Below are 21254 nucleotides of genomic sequence, written 5' to 3' on the forward strand. Positions count from 1 at the left end.
GTTAGGGGAACATTGTGAGAACGTATTTTTGTTCGCCTGTTTTAGCCCATGTTCCTGAGGACCTTTAAGGATCATGTGCCGCTGCTCCGAGCCTTTCCGTGGGGACGATAGGCTCTGTCAGTGACACAGACCCCTGCGGTGTTGGTGTGCTGTTCGGCGGATCCTCCAGCAGTGGCCGCTGTGGACTCAGAGCGCACTGCGCATGCTCCGTGTGGGTGTTATATAACGCGAACGTTGCCAGGAGTCCGCCGCAGACCCGTGTTTGTCTTTGTGCGGTCCGAAGTTGTTAATTGTTTACTGTTTGTTTGTTTGTTTGTCAGGATGAGCTCGGACATGCTTCTGCTGTGGGGCTCCGGGTCGCCCCCCTGCTGGAGGGTGATGATCGCCCTGGAGGAGAAGCAGCTGCAGGGTTACAAACACAAACTGCTCTCCTTCGAAAAGAAGGAGCACAAGGGCCAGGAGGTGCTGGAGCTCAACCCCAGAGGACAGGTAAACCCCGAATTAATCACCACTAATCAGAATAATAATAACAATGAACCACTCTATAACATGAAGAACCTTAATCATAAAGAGACTGGGGCTTTACTTTAGTGTGGGTTCATTACCAGGAGAGTGTGGGGGTCATGACCATATAAGGACTTCCTGATCTGACCCCGAGGTCTCTTAACATTTTAGAAGCAGTGGAAATAAAAACATAATAAATAAAATAATAAAAACATAAAGATAATAAAAATAGCAATAATACAAAAATAGCACTAATAATAGAATAATAATAATAATAATAATAATAATAATAATAGTAATAATTGTAATTTTTAATAGTTAATTTAATTTTAGGGCACAAATTAATAATTTAGTTTTAATATAATTAATAAATAATAGCACTCTTCTCAGATGCAGATTTTCTGACTTTTTAAGACAATTAGTGATAAAACAATAATAATAAAACACAAATATGATTAATGAAGTGAATTAAACTACTACTAATAACACATATATAATTATAATAATGTGAATAAAAGTATTATTGCTGCTACTTCTACTAAATAATAATACGTAATAAATATAATAAGAAATAATAAAAATTATGGTCAGTGATATATTCAGCTCTGCCTTGGGGGAGGGGGGGCAGAAATGTATATAATTATTAAAAATATCAGTAGTTATTAGTACTATTAATAAATAAATATTCTGTCAGCTGTTGCAGATTTCACTTAGTCTTTTGAAGGCTGTGCACACGTCACGCAGCAGGATTCATCTGTTTAGTCGGTGGGGCGGTGGGGGTCTGGTGTTGATGCCCATATAAGGAGTTCCAGGTCTGAGCCAGGTGTGTTTCTGTGGCAGGGTGGAGGTGGGATTAAAGGGGTGATCTGCTCCTGACATCACCTCCCCACACCTTGGGGTCTCATTAGTGTGAGGCTAACAAGCCCCCAGCGGAGTGACAGTCTTGAGAGTTGACTTTATCTATTATCAGGAGATCACTAGGTCAGTCCCCAGCGATGCCACAGCCATCCGTAACCCCGTGTCTAAGGGGAACAGTGGGCTTTGGAAACCACAACAACGGCGGTGGTAACGTTAAGCGGTGTTTACTCATGGTGTATTGGCGTGTTGTTGTTGTTTGGGACTGAACACAGCTCCGTCATCAGTTCAGACAGATCAGTAGAGTTTGTTCCTTCCTTGTTGCAGCGTCCAGCTCTCGCTGGATTCTTTCGTCGGCCACCGATCCAAGGAGCGTTTGAACCTCTTCAAAAGACCACGGCGTCATTTTACGAGCTGCCGTCGTGAGTCGGATAAAAACAAACCTGATCTCTGCTGCAGCTGGAGATTTTACAGATGGAGAGTTGGTGCTGGTCGTCTGCGTTGCGTGGCGTAGAGTGACGACTCTCTCTGGACGATCAGCGCTCTGCAAGGTTTACACGCCACGGTTTAGTCCCTACTCGACTCGCTCTGAACCACGAGAGAGCAGACACTAAACAAGAACCCGCTTCCAGAACCAGGACCTGATTCACCTGGTGGAGGAGAAAAGACCAGTATGGAACATGCAGTGGAATAATGCCGTTAGTGTCCTTCTCCAGTGTGTAGAGCTGCAGTAATGAATGGAGCAAAATTTGTGGGTGGGGTTTTTGTTCATTATTTCTTTGTAGCTAATGTTAACCCTTTGTGTTCCAGCTGCCCACGTTTAAACACGGAGATGTGGTGGTGAATGAGTCCATCGCTGCCTGCATGTACCTGGAGGTGAGGGTTTATAGTCAGACACTCACACACACTGTCCATTCTCTCAGCTCCACTCTCTCCACTCCGGTCACTCTGTAGTTCCACACTTGCACACTGTAGTCCAGCTGTTACTCTGCATACTTTTAATACCCCTCTCTTCCCCTGTTCTTCAGCGCTCAGGACCCCCACAGAGCAGGTGTGATGTGGTGGTGGATCATTCTCAGCGCTGCAGTGACACTGACGTGGTGGTGGTGTGTTAGTGTGTGTTGTGCTGGTGTAGAGTGGATCAGACACAGCAGTGCTGCTGGAGTTTTTAAACCCCTCAGTGTCACTGCTGGACGGAGAATAGTCCACCGACCAAAAACATCCAGCCGACAGTGTCCTGTGGACCAATAAATGTGTGTGTGTGTGTGTGTGTGTGTCTGTGTGTCTGTGTGTGTGTGTAGAATTGTTTTAAGTCTCAGGGGACTCAGCTGATTCCTGACAACATAAAAGAGCAGGCCTTGGTTCTGCAGAAAACCTTTGAGTGTGGAACACTGCAGCAGAAGATGTGTAAGAAACACACACACACACACACACACACACACACACACTTACACTTACACTCATCTGTGTCCCAGTGTACCCAGAGCACTCTGATAGCAGCAGCCTACCCTTAGTACAGCACTCAGTCACTTCTCTCTGATTCACATTGACACTGATTCTCCTGTTGACTGGGAATAATTCACATTCTGACGTACACTCTGGTTCAGAATCGGAGGTTGATTTTGACTCTGGTTCAGAATCGGAGGTTGATTTTGACTCTGGTTCAGAATCGGAGGTTGATTTTGACTCTGGTTCTGATTCTGAGGTTGATTTTGACTCTGGTTCAGAATCGGAGGTTGATTTTGACTCTGGTTCAGATTCGGAGGTTGACTCTGGTTCAGATTCGGAGGTTGACTCTGGTTCAGATTCGGAGGTTGACTCTGGTTCAGATTCGGAGGTTGACTCTGGTTCAGATTCGGAGGTTGACTGGTTCAGATTCGGAGGTTTAATTTGACTCTGGTTCAGATTCGGAGGTTGATTTTGACTCTGGTTCAGAATCGGAGGTTTATTTTGACTCTGGTTCAGATTCAGAGGTTTATTTTGACTCTGGTTCAGATTCTGAGGTTTATTTTGACTCTGGTTCAGATTCTGAGGTTGATTTTGACTCTGGTTCAGAATCGGAGGTTGATTTTGACTCTGGTTCAGAATCGGAGGTTGATTTTGACTCTGGTTCAGATTCTGAGGTTTATTTTGACTCTGGTTCAGATTCTGAGGTTTATTTTGACTCTGGTTCAGATTCGGAGGTTTATTTTGACTCTGGTTCAGATTCGGAGGTTTATTTTGACTCTGGTTCAGGTTCTGATGTTAACTCTGGTTCAGATTCTGATGATGATGATAATAACAATAATAGATTTGGGGTTTAAGTAAATATTGATTACTGATGGATTGATTTGATTTGTGTTGTAGATGAGTCTCTGTTTTACGAGTGGTTTGTTCCTGAGGACGAGAGACATGACTCGGCACGGAAGAGACACATGGAGGCGCTGTCTGCTGAACTCAAACTGTGGGAGAGTTACCTGGAGAAGGTGCGCACAGTGGTTTAAAGGCCTTTCACATTTTGTTGTCTTTGAATGAATCAGATAATGCTCCAGTGAGTGTGTAACCAGGTTTAAAACCAGTTTAACCCTCTCTCTCTCTCTCTCTCTGTAGATGGATGTAGGGTCGTATATTGCTGGCAAGAGTTTCTCTCTGGCTGATGTGGTGTGTTTCCCGTACATCGCATTCCTTCCTCGGTTTGGGTGAGTGTTTGAGTAAAATATAGTAATTACAAGATATTCTTAGTTTTAAAAAAATACAAGAAAAAACATGAGAAAAATAATGAAAGTAAGTAAGAAGTCGAAGAAGTGTAAATGTTTGTAATCAGTCTGAACAGGGAGCGGTACCCGAGGATGATGGAGTATTACGAGATGGTGAAGGAGCGTCCGAGTGTTAAAGCTACGTGGCCTCCACACTGGCTGGAGAACCCTCAGCCCCAGGACACGCTCAAAGACTTGTGAAGAACACGGGAAGAACCCAGACAGAACCGAGGCAGAACTGACACTGAACTCACAATGAACTGACTTAGAACCAGAGTAGAACTGACATAGAACTGATTTAGAACCAAGTTAGAATGGATGCAGAACAGACACAAGACCCGAGGTAGAACGAGCCCAGAGCCGAGTTAGAACAAAGACAGACTGGAGACTGACAGGACGTGTGTAAGGGGGCGGGCCTGTGGTCAGAGTGTAAACCCAGCTCTCCTGAAAGGTCCGTTCCCCGGAGAACCCCGATCAGTGCAGTAGAACACAGCTCAGGATCTCAGCTTCTGCAGTGGTTTTGTTGTTTAATTTTGTTTCAAATGATCAAAACTAAAACAGATATTGGGCTTTTTCACATGTTTTTGTCCTTTACACAGAGTAATAACTGATCACACTATTCATTTAAAAATTAAATAATATTAACACTGACATTTTCAAATGAGCCTTTTATTAGGAGCTTAGTTTTTCAATGTTTTTGTCAATAAATAAATAAATATATATATATCTCACTTTCTGTCAGATGCAGTCATATCTAATTAAAGTAAAACTATTTTTGGAAGCTGATAAATGAGCCTTAATTAGAACTTGTCTTTTATTTACTTATGAATGCACTTAAATATGTTTATTCTGTGATTAACCTGATCTCAGTGCTCTTAAATATCTTTACACTTTGCCTCTAATCTGTGTGTAATGTCAGCTGTTTGTGTGTTTGTTACAATCAGATACTGATTAATGTTAAACACTGATCAAATAATAATAAAGATTTCTACCAATACCTCAGGCCTGCAGTGTTTCTGTCTGTTTATAAACCTGTCAAACATTTATCATTTGAAATACTCTTGTAAATATTAAGATTAGGTGGAAAAAACAATGCTAATGTAAGAGAATTGTTAGGTATTTTTACTGTTCAAAAATCAGGTAAATAACTTTAAATACTTAATCAGTTTAAACCAAATGTCACTTTAATAACAATGTAAAATTCACTCAGTATTTTCAGCCTTCAACAGAAAATGCACCAGATTTCAGAAGTTGTCACAAATATAGTTTATTTATTTTACTTTAAAATGAATGTCTTGCCTGACGCTGGAAAATGAAAGTCTTGTATTTGGAGTTTGGTATGATTTTGAAGTTTATTAAACTCAGTGAATAATGTCTGTATTTACAGCAGTCACCACTATTTTAGACTGGAATTTAAACGTGGGTGTAGTCTCAATAATTACTTTTTTAAAAAAACTTCCTGTCTTTTTAATCCCGTCAGACTGGTTTTAGATCAGATAACTAGGTAAACAAAATTTAAAAAAAAACATTTCCAAACAGGACGATCAGCCGAGGACTGGTTTTACTTGATCTGAGAAAAAAATAACAAAACATTTCAAACTGATGTCAGATTGAAATATCTAGGATCAAATACTTATTTCTCTCTGCAAAAAATGCAAATACATGTACACATTTTATACAGTGTAATTTTCTGGATTTTTTTTTTTACATATTCCATCTCTCACTGTTAAAATACACATTATAGAAAATAAGAATTTAAGTGAACTGTTACAGTTAGAGCCGTGATAGTAACGTGGTCAGTACTCTGCTAGAGCAGCAGGTAGTGTCGCAGTCACACAGCTCCAGGGACCTGGAGGTTGTGGATTCGATTCCCCGCTCCGAGTGACTGTCTGTGAGGAGATTGTGTTCTCCCTTGTTGTGTTCTCCCCGTGTCCGCGTGGGTTTCCTCTGGGTGCTCCAGTTTCCTCCCACAGTCCAAAAATACGGTGGATTGGTGACTCAAAAGTGTCCGTAGGTGTGAATGTGTGAGTGTGTGTTGCCCTGTGAAGGACTGGCGCCCCCTCCAGGGTGTATTCCTGCCTTGCGCCCAATGATTCCAGGTAGGCTCTGGACCCACCGCGACCCTGAATTGGATAAGGGTTACAGATAATGAATGAATGAATGTTACAGTTAGAATGGTGAATACATTTTATTCTGAATGTACCTAGGTTAAAAACTGCTGGGACAACCCAGTAAACATTTAGCCTTTGATTCAACGTTGAAATAATGTAATGACTGCCGTCTAATCAACGTTCTCTTAAGGTTGAAAATGAAAGTTAAAAAGACGTCCAAACACAGACATTGAAAAGACGACTGTTAGACGTAACAGAGAACCAAGGTAGAACGCACACACGAAAAACAGAGAAACAAAAATAGAATCAACACAGAATTAATGCAGAACCAACATTGAATCCATACCCAACAGTGACAGAACTCAGGATAAATCAAGGCAGACTGGACCCAGAACCTTGGTAGAACCAACACTAGATAGAGAGAACTGACACAGAACCAAAACAAAAAAGGTACATAAAGGTACAGTAGGAATTAATTGTGAGGGTCATTTAAAAATAAAAAGTATATCAACATTTCAAAGACTTTTATGAGAAGCTGACTTTCAGGGTTTTTTCCTTTGCTAATTTATTTAGTTTTTTTTATTTATTTTAAAAAATGAATCATTCTATTTCTGTCAAATCCAATAAAGTTCAATAAAATGAATTTAAAGCTAATTAAAAAACTTCCAAATATAGCTGTTTAAGAGCTTTGCATTTTGTCTTTCTTTTGAAATTTTTGAAAAACAAAGAATACATTCATGTTAATGTTTACTCTGTGTATTTTTTATATATTGTATACAAACCGGATTGCAAAAAACTTGGGGAACAAATTGTGAATAAAAACTGAATGCAATGATGTGGAGATGGCAAATGTCAATATTTTATTCGTAATAGAACATATATGACAGATCAAAAGTTTAATCTGAGTAAATGTAACATTTTAAAGGATCAATATGTTGATTCAAATTTTCACAGTGTCAACAAATCCCAAAAAAGTTGGGACAAGTGGCAATAAGTGGCTGGAAAAAGGAAATTGAGCATATAACGAACAGCTGGAAGACCAATTAACACTAATTAGGTCAATTGACAACATGATTGGGTATAAAAAGAGCTTCTCAGAGTGTCAGAGTCTCTCTGAAGCCAAGATGGTAAGAGGATCACCAATTCCACCATTGTTGCGCAGAAAGATAGTGTAGCGATACCAGAATGGTGTTACCCAGCGTAAAATAGCAAAGACTTTTTAAGTTATCATCATTAACCGTGCATAACATCATCAAAAGATTGGAACAATTGCTGTGCGTAAGGGTCAAGGCCATAAAACTCTACTGGATGCTCGTGATCTCCGGGCCCTTAAACGGAAGACTGCTCTGTGGTCAGTCTGTGAGTCACGATTTGAAGTTCTTTATGGAACACTGGGACGCCATGTCATCCAGACCAAAGAGGACAAGGATAACCCAAGTTGTTATCAACGCTCCGTTCAGAAGCCTGCATCACTGATGGTATGGGGTTGCATGAGTGCTTGTGGCATGGGCAGCGTGCATGTCTGGAGAGGCACCATTAATGCAGAGAACTATGTTCAGGTTCTAGAACAACATATGCTCCCATTTAGACGTCATCTCTTTCAGGGAAGACCCTGCATTTTTCAACAAGATAATGCCAGACCACATTCTGCAGCAATCACAACATCATGGCTACGTAGGAGAAGGATCCGGGGACTGAAATGGCAGCCTGCAGTCCAGATCTTTCACCTATAGAGAACATTTGGAGCATCATAAAGAGGAAGGTGCGACAAAGAAGGCCCAAGACAATTGAACAGTTAGAGGCCTGTATTAGACATGAATGGGAGAGCATTCCTATTTCTAAGCTTGAGAAGCTGGTCTCCTCTGTCCCCAGACGTCTGTTGAGTGTTGTAAGAAGAAGGGGGGATGCCACACAGTGGTAAAAAATGGCCTTGTCCCAACTTTTTTGGGATTTGTTGACGCCATGAAATTTTGAAACAACATATTTTTCCCTTAAAATGATACATTCTCTCAGTTTAAACTTTTGATCTGTGATTTGTACTTTATTCTGAATAAAATGAGATGTTGGCACCTCCACATCATTGCATTCATTTTATTCACAGTTTGTTTAGTGTCCCAACTTTTTTGAAATACGGTTTGTATATAAAATTTAAGGCTTTGACTGATTTTGGAAATATAATATTTAATGGATTATTTAATGGCATCAAAGCCATAACTGTTGAGAACCAAAAAGCAAAATCAATACAGGAGAAATACATTTTTGAAATGGAGAAGATTGTTATTAATATTTAAATAGGTTTATAAAGAGAATATCTCCATATTTGCTCATATTTTATTTAGTCCTTGCAGTTACTTGTTGTTTTGGTATTATTTGTGCTGTTCCTCAGTTACTCTTCTCAGGTTTGCCATGTTTTGATGGGAGGGTGGAATCTACATGAGCCCAGCTCCCGAGAGCTATAGGTATGAATGAAACATTTTTAAGAGTCTTAGTATTGTCTGTGAGTAATGTATGTGTGTTTAAATGTCACCAGATTTAGATTAGAACTGAAAAGTGGGCATGATCTCAGTATTTACCTTAAAATCAGTTCCACTGAAAAAGTAAAACACAATAGTTTGTTTTTCACTTATAAAGTGTAATGTGTGGTTTTAATCTTGTTACAACGGTTCTAGATTGGAGAACCAAGTAAACACTGAATTAAGCAAACAGTCAGAAGAAACTTGCATGCAATTTACAAACATATGACTCTTCCCCAGATACACACTGATGTCTGCCTACATCTCCCCACAGAAGTCATGTCATTTTAACATTTTTTGAAAACTAGTTTCTCCTTGTATTACTGCACACTTGTCCTTAAAGGGGTAAGAGTGATGAAATGATGAAGTGTGATGAGTTCTGAGTTCTCAAAAATGGAAAAAAAAAAAGTGCAAGTCCACCACAGAACCAATTAACTTTTATTGAAGACAATGGAACAGGTCCTAGTCGAGCCGAGTCAGACAAACCAAAGGCAGACAATGATCAGTGAAAATCACAACGTAGATCATTCTTCACTGAGCCCAGACTCTGTTGATTATATAACTCTATAACTTAGAGTTAGAACTACCCCCAATACCATTTATTGATGTTTGTAAACACTCTGTACTCCTTGTGATGTCTTATATGATCACAGATTCGACAAGCATGCTCGAGACCAAAGTCAGAACGCTTAGCTACAAAGTCCTTCCTCCAGGAGAAAAAGCTCTCATACCTCTCCTGGTTCTGGTCCAGAGCTTTGAGGTGTTCTGCCAGTTCCTGAGGGGATTTGAAGTCGTCTACATGGATGAAGGAGTCTTTGGGGATAAACTGCTCGTAGTTCTCTCTGGGAGGACCTAGAACCACAGGGACAGTTCCAGATATTAAAGGGTTGAAGAGTTTCTCAGTGACGTAGTCTCTGAAGACAGAGTTCTCGAAGGAGAGGTAGAACTTGCAGCTGGACAACGTTTTGAAATAGTCCTGGTAGCTGAGAGACCGCCCAAAATGTCCACCGTAGGTCTCGATTTGGATGTGTTTCTCTAGTTGGTTGAAATACTTCACCCTCAGGAAGCTGTCGTCCCAGTTGTTGACGATCCAGCAGACCAGTTTGTCCTTCGTCTGCATTTTGAAAGGTTTCTTGTCAAGGGACATTTCTACGATTGAGCCGTACGGAACCCAAACGTCCGCATCTCTGCGGTAGTTCGCAGTTAAATTGAAAATGCTGTCAGGACCGGACAGCCTCAGCGAGTTGGCGGGAGACTCCATGTTCATCCATACCCATTTCTGCTTTGGTGGTCGCCACATTTTTAGCAAGTCCACCAAACGTTGGCGTATTTCTCTGTGGTGGAACATGACGGCGTCAGCATTAGTGTACTGGCTTCTGTTGGTCGTTAACCGACAGCCTTTAATGTTATACATCAAGCTACAAGACCTCAGTTTAAACTTGTGTCCGAATGGCCAATCCCAGATCAGTACCACTGTATCCACTTCCTTGGTTTTGTTTTTTATGTTTTCTACATATTCCACATTTTCCTCTATCCTCATTTCCCCCAAGTCATTAGAGGTTTGTGTTTGGTCTCTGAAAAGACCTTCAGCTGTTGTTTCTGGTGATTCGCCATGGCACATTGTCCACTCCAGGTTTGTACCAAAGTAAACGTAGAAAATTCCTCCAAAAAACAACAAGACAACAACAAGGGGAACTTGCTGAAGAGGACCCAAACAAGATCTGGACATCTTCGTTTTTTTCTTCCTGATTACTGAGGGGAACAAAAAATGCAATTTTGAAATCTTGAAATAATTAAACCATTTTCAAAGGAATAAAGAACTGAAATGTGATCTATTTCTTTTTATTTTTAAAACATGTTTACATTTTACCTAAACAGTTTAAACATTATGACTCCTTACCTTTCAAACGTTTCTCATAAAAGACTTTTTCTGGACAAAATTGATTATCCCCACTTTTTAAATGTCAGGAATCATTGACCTAAAAAATATGTAACATTTTGCTTACTTCAATGGTATTATTTACTGGAAAAACAGAAATTCTGAGTTGTTCAGTGGAGCCCTGGCACTCCTCACTGACCACTTCAGATTATCTCAATGTGTTCAGTAAATAATGTCATTGTGCACCACTTCTCAGGTTTGTACCTTTGTTAGTGTTTGAGATATAGACATTTTTTAAAAAGTGGGCATGGCCTTATTATTTTGCTTTTATCAGCACAGGGATGTTTTCTCAGTTCCAGAATAGCCTGCAAATATGTGAAGCGTGTCCTATTAACAATTTCTAAAATATTTTTGGAAATCCTTTCAAATTTATACTAAAATGTTGAAAAATAAATAGGTGTTTTAAGAAAATAAAATGCATTATTCTGATCTTAAATTGTAATATAAATTGTTATATTGAAACAATAATTTAAAATGGCATTGTATTAACTGCAAATTAAGAATGAAAATAAATTACTATGTCAGTGTATTTTCTGCAATATAAGAACATATTATTAGTGAATTTTAAAAACTGAGCATTTAAAAATATATTTAAGTGAATATTTAATTACATTTATTTGAGAAATAAAATTAATTCTGTACTCATTACTTCCGTGTGGTTTCTCAAAGTCTTGAAGTTTCTACATTTTATATATTTATTCAATATTCAAGAGCATAAGTTCTCCAATTAAAATTGAACGTCAGACACTACTCTGAGCTACATATTTTGAGAAAATTTTATGTTAAATCTGTTTTTAAAGAAATAAGCTCTTATTTTGAGATATTAATAAATGACTTAATATAATATTCAATTAAACATAAAAAGTATTTGATAAAAAGTGAAACTCACCTTATTAAATGATCCTTTAGTTTTTTACAAATCAATTCCAGTTTTTGAGCAATGTCCTTATTTTCCAGAAGTGAACACAGGGTCATGGACGATTAGTCCCTGAAGAGTGAGACCGAGTGAAAGAGACACATTGGCACTCACCCAGTCCCCAGAACTGGTTTATATGTGATTTTTCTAGCAGTTTAAAGAGAGGAGGAGTGGGTTCAACAGCCGTTCAGGAGGTATTTACTTAGGTCTGTTTAAAGTTTATGGAAGTGTTTGTTAATGGTGGTGATTAATGCCCTGGACCAGGAACTAGCCTCGATTCATTACAAACTGTGAACATAATCCATTCAGACCTGTGTTTTTACTCTCACACCCTCTCACATATCAACTGTCAAATGTTTACTTTTTAAATAAACTAAACTTTTTTATTTGCTTGATTTTATCTTCCACAGTTATTATTTGCTGTAGAGTTAGATCAGATTTCTAAGTGTATCTCTCTCTCCTCTAAACTCCTATAAAAATAGACGGCTCTGTGTGTTGAGTGGACATTAAATAAATATGTAGACACAATGTATTTTATGTCTACAAAAACACACGAGCAGAAATAAAATGTGACACTGGAGCAGCTGCACATGAGCCATGCTCAGGGACAGAGATCTGAATCTGAACTGACCCTCTGACTCTGTCTCTCTGTCTTTGACATTACTGTCAATAGATACAATTTACTTGTATTATACAAATTACTTGTATTTTATAGCACATAAACAAATCACAACATGGTACATAATTGTAATAATAAGAATTACAAATTGTAATTTTGTATAAAATAAGACGTTTATAATCTGTGATTAGATTGATCACATTTATATATACAACAGTACAGAATAATCAACACTGAGAGTGTAGATGTGTTCACTCACTGAACCACTGCATGTATCTGGCTGCAGTGGACGCTGACTGACCCTCTCCCAGCATCAGAAATTCTCACTGTGTTTCTCAAACTGATCAAAATATATATTCCTTAGACTTCTATATTTTGGACATATCAGCTCTGTCTCTACCTCCCCTGTCTCACAGTGACCACACACTCTGTCCTCTCTGGGGCCCCAGGACTCTCTGTATCTGCCTCTTTCTATGGCCAGGGTGTGGTCTGAAATTGGTCAGGATGTGTCTCTGTGTTGTATCATGGACAGTGAGGAGATACTGGGCTGGTGTGTGCTGTGGGTTTTGGGTCAGGAAGCAGTTCAGTTTGTGTTTGTTTGTTTGTTTGTTTTTTATTTCCAGTGTTGCAGGTGAGTGGTTTCACTGTGTTTAATAACTTGGTTGAGTCTGATTGGTTTTGAAGAAGCAGTGCTGGTCAGAGAGCTTGAGAGGGTAAGGGTTAATGTAGGGTTGATTAGTCTCTGGACCAGCCAACAGGGGGGATTCTTTTCAGGGTTCATCTCTTGGGATCGAGGGTCTGAGACTGCAGGCTGGTTGTGGGACTTGATTAGAGATGCGTCCAAAGTTTGAGGATCTTTTTTCAATGTTGATAATCAATGGGAATCGACCGAGTTCAGCCTTCAGTGGGATGCTTGTCCCATCCAGTGTTGTCCTGATGACTGAGTGGACCCCAGACTTCACTACCGTAGAGCACAATGAGCAGAATCACACTGTCGAAGATGTTCAGACAGATTCTAATTGGGATGTCAATCTGGATTAATTTGTTTTTAATTGAACAGAGGGCTCTGCAGGCCTTTCCCTTCAGTGCCTCCACTGCCAGACCAAAGCCTCACAAAGCACTGATTTTCAGTCCCAGATAATTATAGGAAAGGTTGTGATCTAAAGCGGTGTCTCCTAGATAAAAAAAAATATCTGCTTTCCTAAGCTCTGTCTTTCTTCTGGAAGAAATGTTTAAGCCCTCAGTCATCTAAGCATCGACCCAGGAATGTTAAGGTATGTTAACTTGACACACTGTAACTGCACCTCACATGCCAAAATGATACAATCACGGTGTGATTCTTGTGTGAGTATTGTGTGTTTGCCTAGTGCCCTGGGGCTGCATACGGCACCTTTACTGTTTTATAATTTGCTCCATACAAATCAATGCATTTTAAGGAGCCTGTGAGAGTCACCTACAGCAAGTCAAATGGCCCAAAACTCATAGAAGGAGCTGGTGTCAAAAATAAAAGCTTTTAGCTTTGGTCCAGCTTCACCTGCCTTTAGTAGACTCATGCAGGACTCGCTGCAGTGAATGTGCCATTCTGTACAAATGTCTTAGATTCATTAAATTATTATTTAAAATAGCTAATTCTAATAGCTAAGGAGTGGTGTATGTATATATTATATAGAATCACTTTTGTGGGTTTTTTTTTTTTGGCAGCACACTTGATTTAACACAATGATGTTTTTATTAACCAATAAAACTTGGGAGTGGATGATGACCTCAGATAATACTGGACTGGAGTGTGGAAAGGGAAGAATCCTTCAGGACCGTCTCACCCCACACTGACCATGGGCACCAGGCACTTGTCACTGGACAGGGTGGTGGGGCGTAGCCTGGGACAGGAGGGCTTTCATTGAAAATTAAATTTGCAGATGATGTTGTTCTTCTGGCTTCTTCGCATGGACGCCTACAGCGTTCACTTGAGCGGTTTGCAGCCGAGTGTGAATGCAATATACAGCTCAGCACTTCCAAGTTTGAAGCCATGGTTATCTCCAGAAAACAAATGGTCTGCCCCCTTCAGGTAGGGGCTGAGAACCTACCCCAAATGAAGGAGTTCAAGTATCTCTGGGTCTTGTTCACGGGTGATGGGAAAAGAGATTGACTTTGACTGTAGGTTAATACTCTGCACTTTTATTTAGTAACGAAACTTTAGTTATTTTCTTTTATTGCATCATTAAATTGTTTTAATCATTTTTATCATGTTTTCTTTTACTCTTTTTATTTATTTCCTTTTATTGCAATGTTTTCATTGTTTAAATGGACTTTTATGATTTTTATTCTTGCTTTTAATTTAACTGTTTCTTCTGTAAAGCACTTTGAATTGATTTTGTATGAAAGGTGCTCTATAAATAAACTTGCCTTGCCTAAGAGCAGCGTCTGCAGTAATGCGGTCACTGTACCTGAACGTTGTGGTGAAGAGAGAGCTGAGCCATAAAACAAAGTTCTTAATTTAACTGTCAGTCTACGTCCCCACTCTCACCTATGGTCATGAGCTCTGGGTAAAGACCGAAAGAACGAGATCGCGGATACAAGTGACTGAAATGAGATTTCTCTGACGGGTCGCTGGGCGTACTCTCCGTGATCGGGTGAGGATCTCAGTGATTAGGGAGGAGTCACTGCTGCTTCGCATTGAGAGAAGCCGGCTGAGGTTGGGCCATCTGAAGTTGCCCCCAGACACCTCCCACTGGAGGTACACCAGGCACGTCCAACTGCAAAGAGGCCCCGGGGTAGACCCAGGACACATTGGAGGGATTATATCTCACGGCTGGGCAGGAACACCTGGGGATCCCCCACGAGGAGCTGGTGGAAGTTGCGGTGGCCAGAGATGCCTGGGCTTCTTTGCTCACCCTGTTGCCACTGTTCCCCTAAAATGGATTAAGGGGAAAAGATGAAGATGATAAAACAAATATGGTTGGAATAACCAGTCCTCTTCGCGCTGGAAGTGCTCCTAGGTTTTTCTTCAGGATCTTCAATGCGGCTGGGTCAGGACTGAGGAATGAGTTTTGTGCCACATGTTTAGCCACCACTAAACATGGTACACTCTCAACAATCTTTTCTTATATCCCTCTTGAAGATGGTCTCTGAATCGGCAAGCTTGTTTAGTCATGTCAGAATGATTCTAAATTCCTTAAGGCTAATGTGAATGTAGCATGGCGTTTGCAGAATCGGTGAACATGATTGGCTAGAGGCATGGACAGAGGTTTTTCTGGGGAAGTAGATTGAAAAACAGAATGTCTGGGGTTATCGCTAACCCTCATCGCTATTTTGTGTGAGTGTGTTCATTTATGGCTGGCTTGCAGATTACTTCCTCTTTGGTGTTCTCCTGGCCTGTGTTTTGCTGCTTTATTCTAGGCTAAGTTTTGTGGGTGGGCGAGTGTGTAGTGAGATAGTAAAGCATGTTCACCGTTTCGTGTTTTGTGTTGTTTGTTAGATGTTTCTTTAGGCTGGTTATGGTTGGGATCCTCTACCCCAGTGAGGTTTAGCGGTATGTCTTTCAGGTCACGTCTGCCTTGGCTTATTTTCATTTATTGTTTTCAGTCGATGACTGTGGTTGGAGTAGTTGTTTTGGCGGCACATCCGAGGCGCTGGGGACTGCCTTTTATTGTCTTATTCATAGTGCTTATGAGCTCTGGTGAATAAATATCTGTCCCCAGTAACTGTGCGAAGATCAGGGTCTATGTAAATAGCAGACTTTTATTAGTGTCAGGCGGGAAGACGTGTTTGTAATCACTGTTTGGGATGGTGTAGTAGCTCCAGCTCCTTGTTGTTGGCCATTCTCTCATGGCATTGGTAGCCATTTCATATCTTTGCCTGGACATGGTACTAGGACGTCTGTTAAAATTTCACGTGATACTGGGGCAACTGAATCCTTTATTTTAGAGTCAGTGTTGCCTTTCTCATCTGATTCTGACATAGGGGGGTTGGTTTGGTTCGTGGAATTAATTTAATTATTTCTCTGTGCCGTTGCATTGAGTCAGTCTTTTTTTCTCTGTAGTGGAGGAAGTGTTAGTGGATTGTCCTGCTCTCCCTGTTGATGGGATTTGTATAATTTTGGGTAACGATTTAGTGGCCCTTATGAAGTCCTTTAGTGCAAGTCAGATGTGAATTATTTGACTGCCTTCCAGACGGGAAAAAAGAAAATCTTTGTCATGTAAATCTTTTAAACCCCTATTTTGAGCAGGAAAATGAGTTCACCACTAATTCTGCTAAGTGGTAGCTCAGCTTCCTCCAAAATGTTAAGCTAGGGTAAAGACAGATCCTGACCTAAAGGAGCCTGATGTTGCTGTTTAAATGATGCATATTCATTAGAGACACTGATTTTGGAATATTTCCCTTGTTGGATGCTCTTACAATCAATCTAGCAAATGGTGAGTTTGCCAAAGCAACAGTAACCTGGTTGGGTAAGACTGTAGGTCAGGGCCAAGTGTGACCCCTTCATCTACTACAAAGGAGTTGATGTGTTTTCGTGGTATGATGAGTAACTATCTGAGTTTTTGTGAGAATTTTATGATGGAAGTAGCTCCTATCATTGATTTGTTTAAGCCGGGTGTTAAATTGGCTTGGATCCCAGCTTGTCACTCTGTTTTTGAGGCAGTTTAAACTCTTCTTTCTTCAGCTCTGGTGTTGAAGGCTCCAGAGTTCGATCATCTGTTTAAGATTTAAGTGGATGCCAGTGACATAGGAGCTGGGGTGGTGTTGTTGCAGACTGATGCTATCACCCGTGTGACTTGTTTCAAGGAATTTGACTTCGTACCAGTTCAGCTACTCTGTCATTTAAAAGGAGGCGTTGGCTCTGATTTGAGTTTTGCAGTATTTGGAAAGGTATGTGAGAGGACATAAGGTTCACTTAGTGGTTTATTGTACATGCACATTCCTGATTAATCTCAAGTTTAAATGCTTGTATGTTTTTTGTTTGTTTTTGTTTTTAATACATACATATGTAGAGTGGTATTCACAACAGAGAAAGCATACTTTTTTTTTTTACTTTATTGTATTTGTATTGCCCCCTCCAGGGTGTATTCCCACCTTGCGCCCAATGATTCCAGGTAGGCTCTGGACCCACCACAACCCTGAACTGGATAAGGGTTACAGACAATGGATGAATGAATGAATGAATGGATGAATGAATGTATTTGTATTGTGTCATTTCAGAGCAGTTTTCATGACATTTGAATTAGAATCTCTTAATTTTCTGAGTAAAAGTTTCAGGGAGAGCGTTGACCTCATACTCAACGAAGCTCAGACACTAACACCTCCATGTTCGGCTTCTACAGCTTTAGAAGAGAGAAACGTGTGGATTAAACCAGGCACTTCTCTGTGTGTGTGTGTGTGTGTCAGAGATGTCTATGATGTTTAATCCATTTCAGCATGAATCTATCTTCTGAACACAGCAGTAGATACGCAGTATTAACATCTCCAAATAAAAGCACTGATACTTCACTAGTGACAGGGAGCTATGGCCAATTTTGGTTAAATGGTCCATTTCTATGTAAACAATTAATTGTTTAAGTTTTCAGATTTACTGTGATACACCACACTGATAAATCACATCAGTCTTAAGACTAAAGCGTTTAATAATTTATAATTAAATGTAAAATAAAAAAAATCAGTGTAAGACGGTCACACTTTATTTATTTATAACTCTCTCTCTTCCTTGTCTTAGTTTCTTTTGATTTCCATGCTCCTTAGTGCTGCACCTTGTCAATACACACTCAGCACACTCTACTTTATTAAGTATCTAGTTGATCTCTAGGGGGCAGCCATGACCTAATGGTTAGAGAAGTGGGCTTAGGACCGGATGGTCAACAAACACCCAGAGCGGCGGGGAGCAGTTGTGGGTTCAAGGGCACTTCAGCTATGAATGTTCCCACCGGTCTTGGGCTTGAACTGGAAACCTTCCGGTACCAAGCCCGGTCTCTAACCATTAGGCCACGACTACCCACACTGTCCAGTCAGAGAGAGCTGAGGGAGGTGGCTGAAGGAGTGAAGAAGGTCTTGAAGTCCATCTTGAAATTCCAGAGAATTTATTATTTTCCTTATGTTTTCTATTGTGTTATAGGCTCTCTTCTCTCCTCTATTCATACATACCTCCTTTGAATATACACTCAAAAAAAAAAATACAGGGTTTGTTGAGATATTTCTTGTTCTCCCCAGCAAACAGCAGTCTTCCCTGGGAGATTTACTGATGTCTGTATTTGGGGACATTTGTAACGTTAGCTGTAGTATGTTTCTAAGACTTTATGTAGGTCTACAACGGGTTCTATTCTCAAACTGATTGAATGTCCTCAAACATCCATTCTTGGAACATTCAGTAAAGTAGTGTAGTCCATCAAGTAAAGATATTTCTGAGAAAGATATCATCTGAAGATTTGAGGATAAACAAATGCGTTCCCCTGATGGTTATTTATAACCCTCAGTCACGGCAACCAGCTGACTTCATACATTCTTAGCTCTCTCTTCGCCAATCGCATTGGGTGAAACAATAAAACAAAAGGTCAAGCCCTAGTAGGGCATTTAAACATCAGTCTTGCAAGAAATCACACATCTAAACAATATTTAAGTATCTCTAACAGTGTTGTAATTCTTTGTGTGCAAAACTGCATGTGGAACACAACCAATTTCCATTTTGCGACAGATATTTCCCTCAGTGTAAAAGTTAGCTTAGCGGTTAGCTTCCGTTTCTCTGAGGAGAAAATCTACCGCCATTTGTAATCCTTACATGTAGAGTACGGATACCAACACAAGACAAACGTAATCTCATTGTGAACCTCTCAAAACCACTAGATGTGGTAGTAACTGTCTCGTTTGACTGTCACAAGCAGGGGAGGTGGCCGAAGTTGGGGGGCGCTAGTAATCTTAGCAGTATTGGCACCTACTTAAACAAAAGCGTTTTTATCTAAAAATATATTTTCTTTCAAAGTCAAGCAAGTTTTGGACATTAATCTACACACATTTGACTCCTGAAAAATGTTGATTTGAGTGAGTAAAGTACTTCTATTTATTTACAGTTAGCTAAGATTTCCAATATTTTAACCAGGGTTAAAGTGGCCGGAACTAGGGGTCCCTACGCTACATGCCACAAGCGTTCAAATAAATGTACCATTAGGAACCGGCCCACAGCACGGCCTATACCTTTTAAAGGTGTATGCCACGGTGGGAATGTATAATTCTGTTTTACAGCGTGTTTACATGACTGGCATGATAAAATATGCTACTAAAAACAAAGCCAAATATCCTGCTAAAGGGACAAACCTGACTACAAACAGCACCTGTAGCTGACTACAAAAATGTTGAATTTATAGCATAAAATAAATATCCAGACACTGCAACTTACTATACATTACTTTGTAGCATTATAAACACTTTTATTGTCCACAAAAAAACCCCCAAAAAAGTACATTGTATTTACCCAGTGAGAGTATCTTTTTTTTTCTTTTTTTTTCTGCTGAAAATCTCTATCCAGCACCTGATGGTGTAGCATATGTGTTGAAATATTTTGGGCAATTTTAATAAATTCACACAGTTTTAAGCTGTTTTACCTAAAAACTGGAAGGAATTTTAAGGCATTTTCACAGGCGTATAATTACAAATCATCTGCTCTTTGGAGAGACAAAATCTACAGGCTAAACCGAGTATCAGTGTATTGGTTTGTTCTGTCATTATAACAACGATTTGGTTCAGAATATACTGCACAGAGCCTTTTAAAATGATCACAATGCATTTCATCATCAAAATACATTTTCAGAACACAGAGATATGCAGTGAGACTGAAGCTCATCTTAAAATGCAGTTTGTATTCATTCATAATATAACCTTCATCACCATTTTTCATCAGGGGTCAGCTTCTCACCACAGGACTAAACTTGTTGGGATATCTTTTGGAGGACTGTTCTCCCTTGAACAGTGACACTGAAAAATGCCAGAAATGGTTTTGTGTCTGATACACATGTAATAGACACACACTTCTGCATCAGTGTCACTGCTGTTGTGATGCCCACAAAAGTGTGGTCACATTCTTTTTGGTGAATATTTAATTTGGGAAAATGCAGTCATATTCTGATTATTCATATGTTAATGTTTGGCCAGCAATATGAGCATTTCTAGTTTGGAGACTTTGCCAGTAGTACTGACTCAGTGACTGTAGGGGGCAGTGTGAGAGCTGCCTTACGCACGTTACTGAAATTCTCTCATTGCTGAAGAGAACTCGGTAATGCTAAGACCTGCCTCATCATTTCTCTCCTGTTTTCAGGAATTAACTGTTACTTCGGTGCTGTCATACGGTACCTGTAAAAGATTGTGGTGGCCCGTACGGGGATCAGCATATGCACAGGTGAGGAGCTGATCCAGACACAATTGTTTAAAGAAGCCATTGAACCAGTGAACTGGTGCTGCTGTGGATGTTCTCATTGGGAGAGGATGGATTGTGTTTGACTGGGACATTAATACACTCTTTTAACCTGCTGCTTGGGAAGAGATGTCTAGCTACATGCAACATGACCACAGTGATAACAACCACAACGCTGAGACTCTGTCTCCGCTGTTCTGAGTTTTTCTGAAAGCAAAGACTGTGCTGTACAGGTAGAAGACCAAGACCAAAGATCTACATAGATTCCTGGACTGGGAACTGAGAGTGTAGAGGGAAAAGGCCATGGGGGGCAGTGAGAGAAAAACTTGGTGTGGACCATCAAGAAGAATCTGCTCACGCTCACAGATGAGGAACTTTTCCAGCTTGCAAAGAGTGTCGGTCCAGTGCCGGGGAAGGATCTGTCTGAGCTTGAGATGGGCGATGATGAAGGCTGCTTTGAGTACATCCAAGCCTTCATGTCTAGTGAGAACTTGTTAGCGTCTGAGGACACAGGTATGGCACAGTAGTTAGAGTTAAATGGTGCCATTGATGCCATCATTCAACGTCATGTGAAGTCATGCTCTTCATTCAGAGCTGGGGTAGACAGCAGGGTTGAGATGCATGAAATGCTGCCAGATCATCAACCTAATCTGAGCATTGCAGGAAGCCAAGT

The 21254-nt window shown here is 40.1% G+C and overlaps 2 protein-coding genes across 2 annotated transcripts; one reads left to right on the top strand and one right to left on the bottom strand.

Moving 5' to 3' along the window:
* Positions 1 to 220: 220 nt before the first annotated feature.
* On the top strand, positions 221 to 5085 carry gstr (glutathione S-transferase rho). Its single transcript, XM_066668347.1, has 6 exons — positions 221 to 489; positions 2170 to 2235; positions 2661 to 2766; positions 3706 to 3824; positions 3949 to 4037; positions 4163 to 5085. Exons 1-6 carry the CDS (start codon positions 322 to 324, stop codon positions 4293 to 4295), a joined length of 681 nt encoding a protein of 226 aa, XP_066524444.1. The 5' UTR covers positions 221 to 321; the 3' UTR covers positions 4296 to 5085.
* Positions 5086 to 9157: 4072 nt separating this feature from the next.
* Positions 9158 to 10259, bottom strand: LOC136695338 (4-galactosyl-N-acetylglucosaminide 3-alpha-L-fucosyltransferase 9-like). Its single transcript, XM_066669372.1, has one exon. The coding sequence runs from the start codon at positions 10256 to 10258 to the stop codon at positions 9302 to 9304; it is 957 nt and encodes a 318-aa protein (XP_066525469.1). The 5' UTR covers position 10259; the 3' UTR covers positions 9158 to 9301.
* Between the last annotated feature and the right edge of the window lie 10995 nt (positions 10260 to 21254).

This window comes from Hoplias malabaricus, chromosome 4 (assembly GCF_029633855.1).
Source record: "Hoplias malabaricus isolate fHopMal1 chromosome 4, fHopMal1.hap1, whole genome shotgun sequence".
NCBI lineage: Eukaryota > Metazoa > Chordata > Actinopteri > Characiformes > Erythrinidae > Hoplias > Hoplias malabaricus.

What these genes read in the sequence shown, in the direction of transcription:
- gstr (XM_066668347.1), top strand. Translation starts at nt 322, where the DNA reads ATGAGCTCGGACATGCTTCTGCTGTGGGGCTCCGGGTCGCCCCCCTGC. An exon ending in CTGCCTGCATGTACCTGGAG is followed by an intron (nt 2,236 to 2,660) that starts GTGAGGGTTTAT and finishes GTGTGTGTGTAG; the next exon opens with AATTGTTTTAAGTCTCAGGG. An exon ending in AACACTGCAGCAGAAGATGT is followed by an intron (nt 2,767 to 3,705) that starts GTAAGAAACACA and finishes TTTGTGTTGTAG; the next exon opens with ATGAGTCTCTGTTTTACGAG.
- LOC136695338 (XM_066669372.1), bottom strand. Translation starts at nt 10,258, where the DNA reads ATGAGGATAGAGGAAAATGTGGAATATGTAGAAAACATAAAAAACAAA.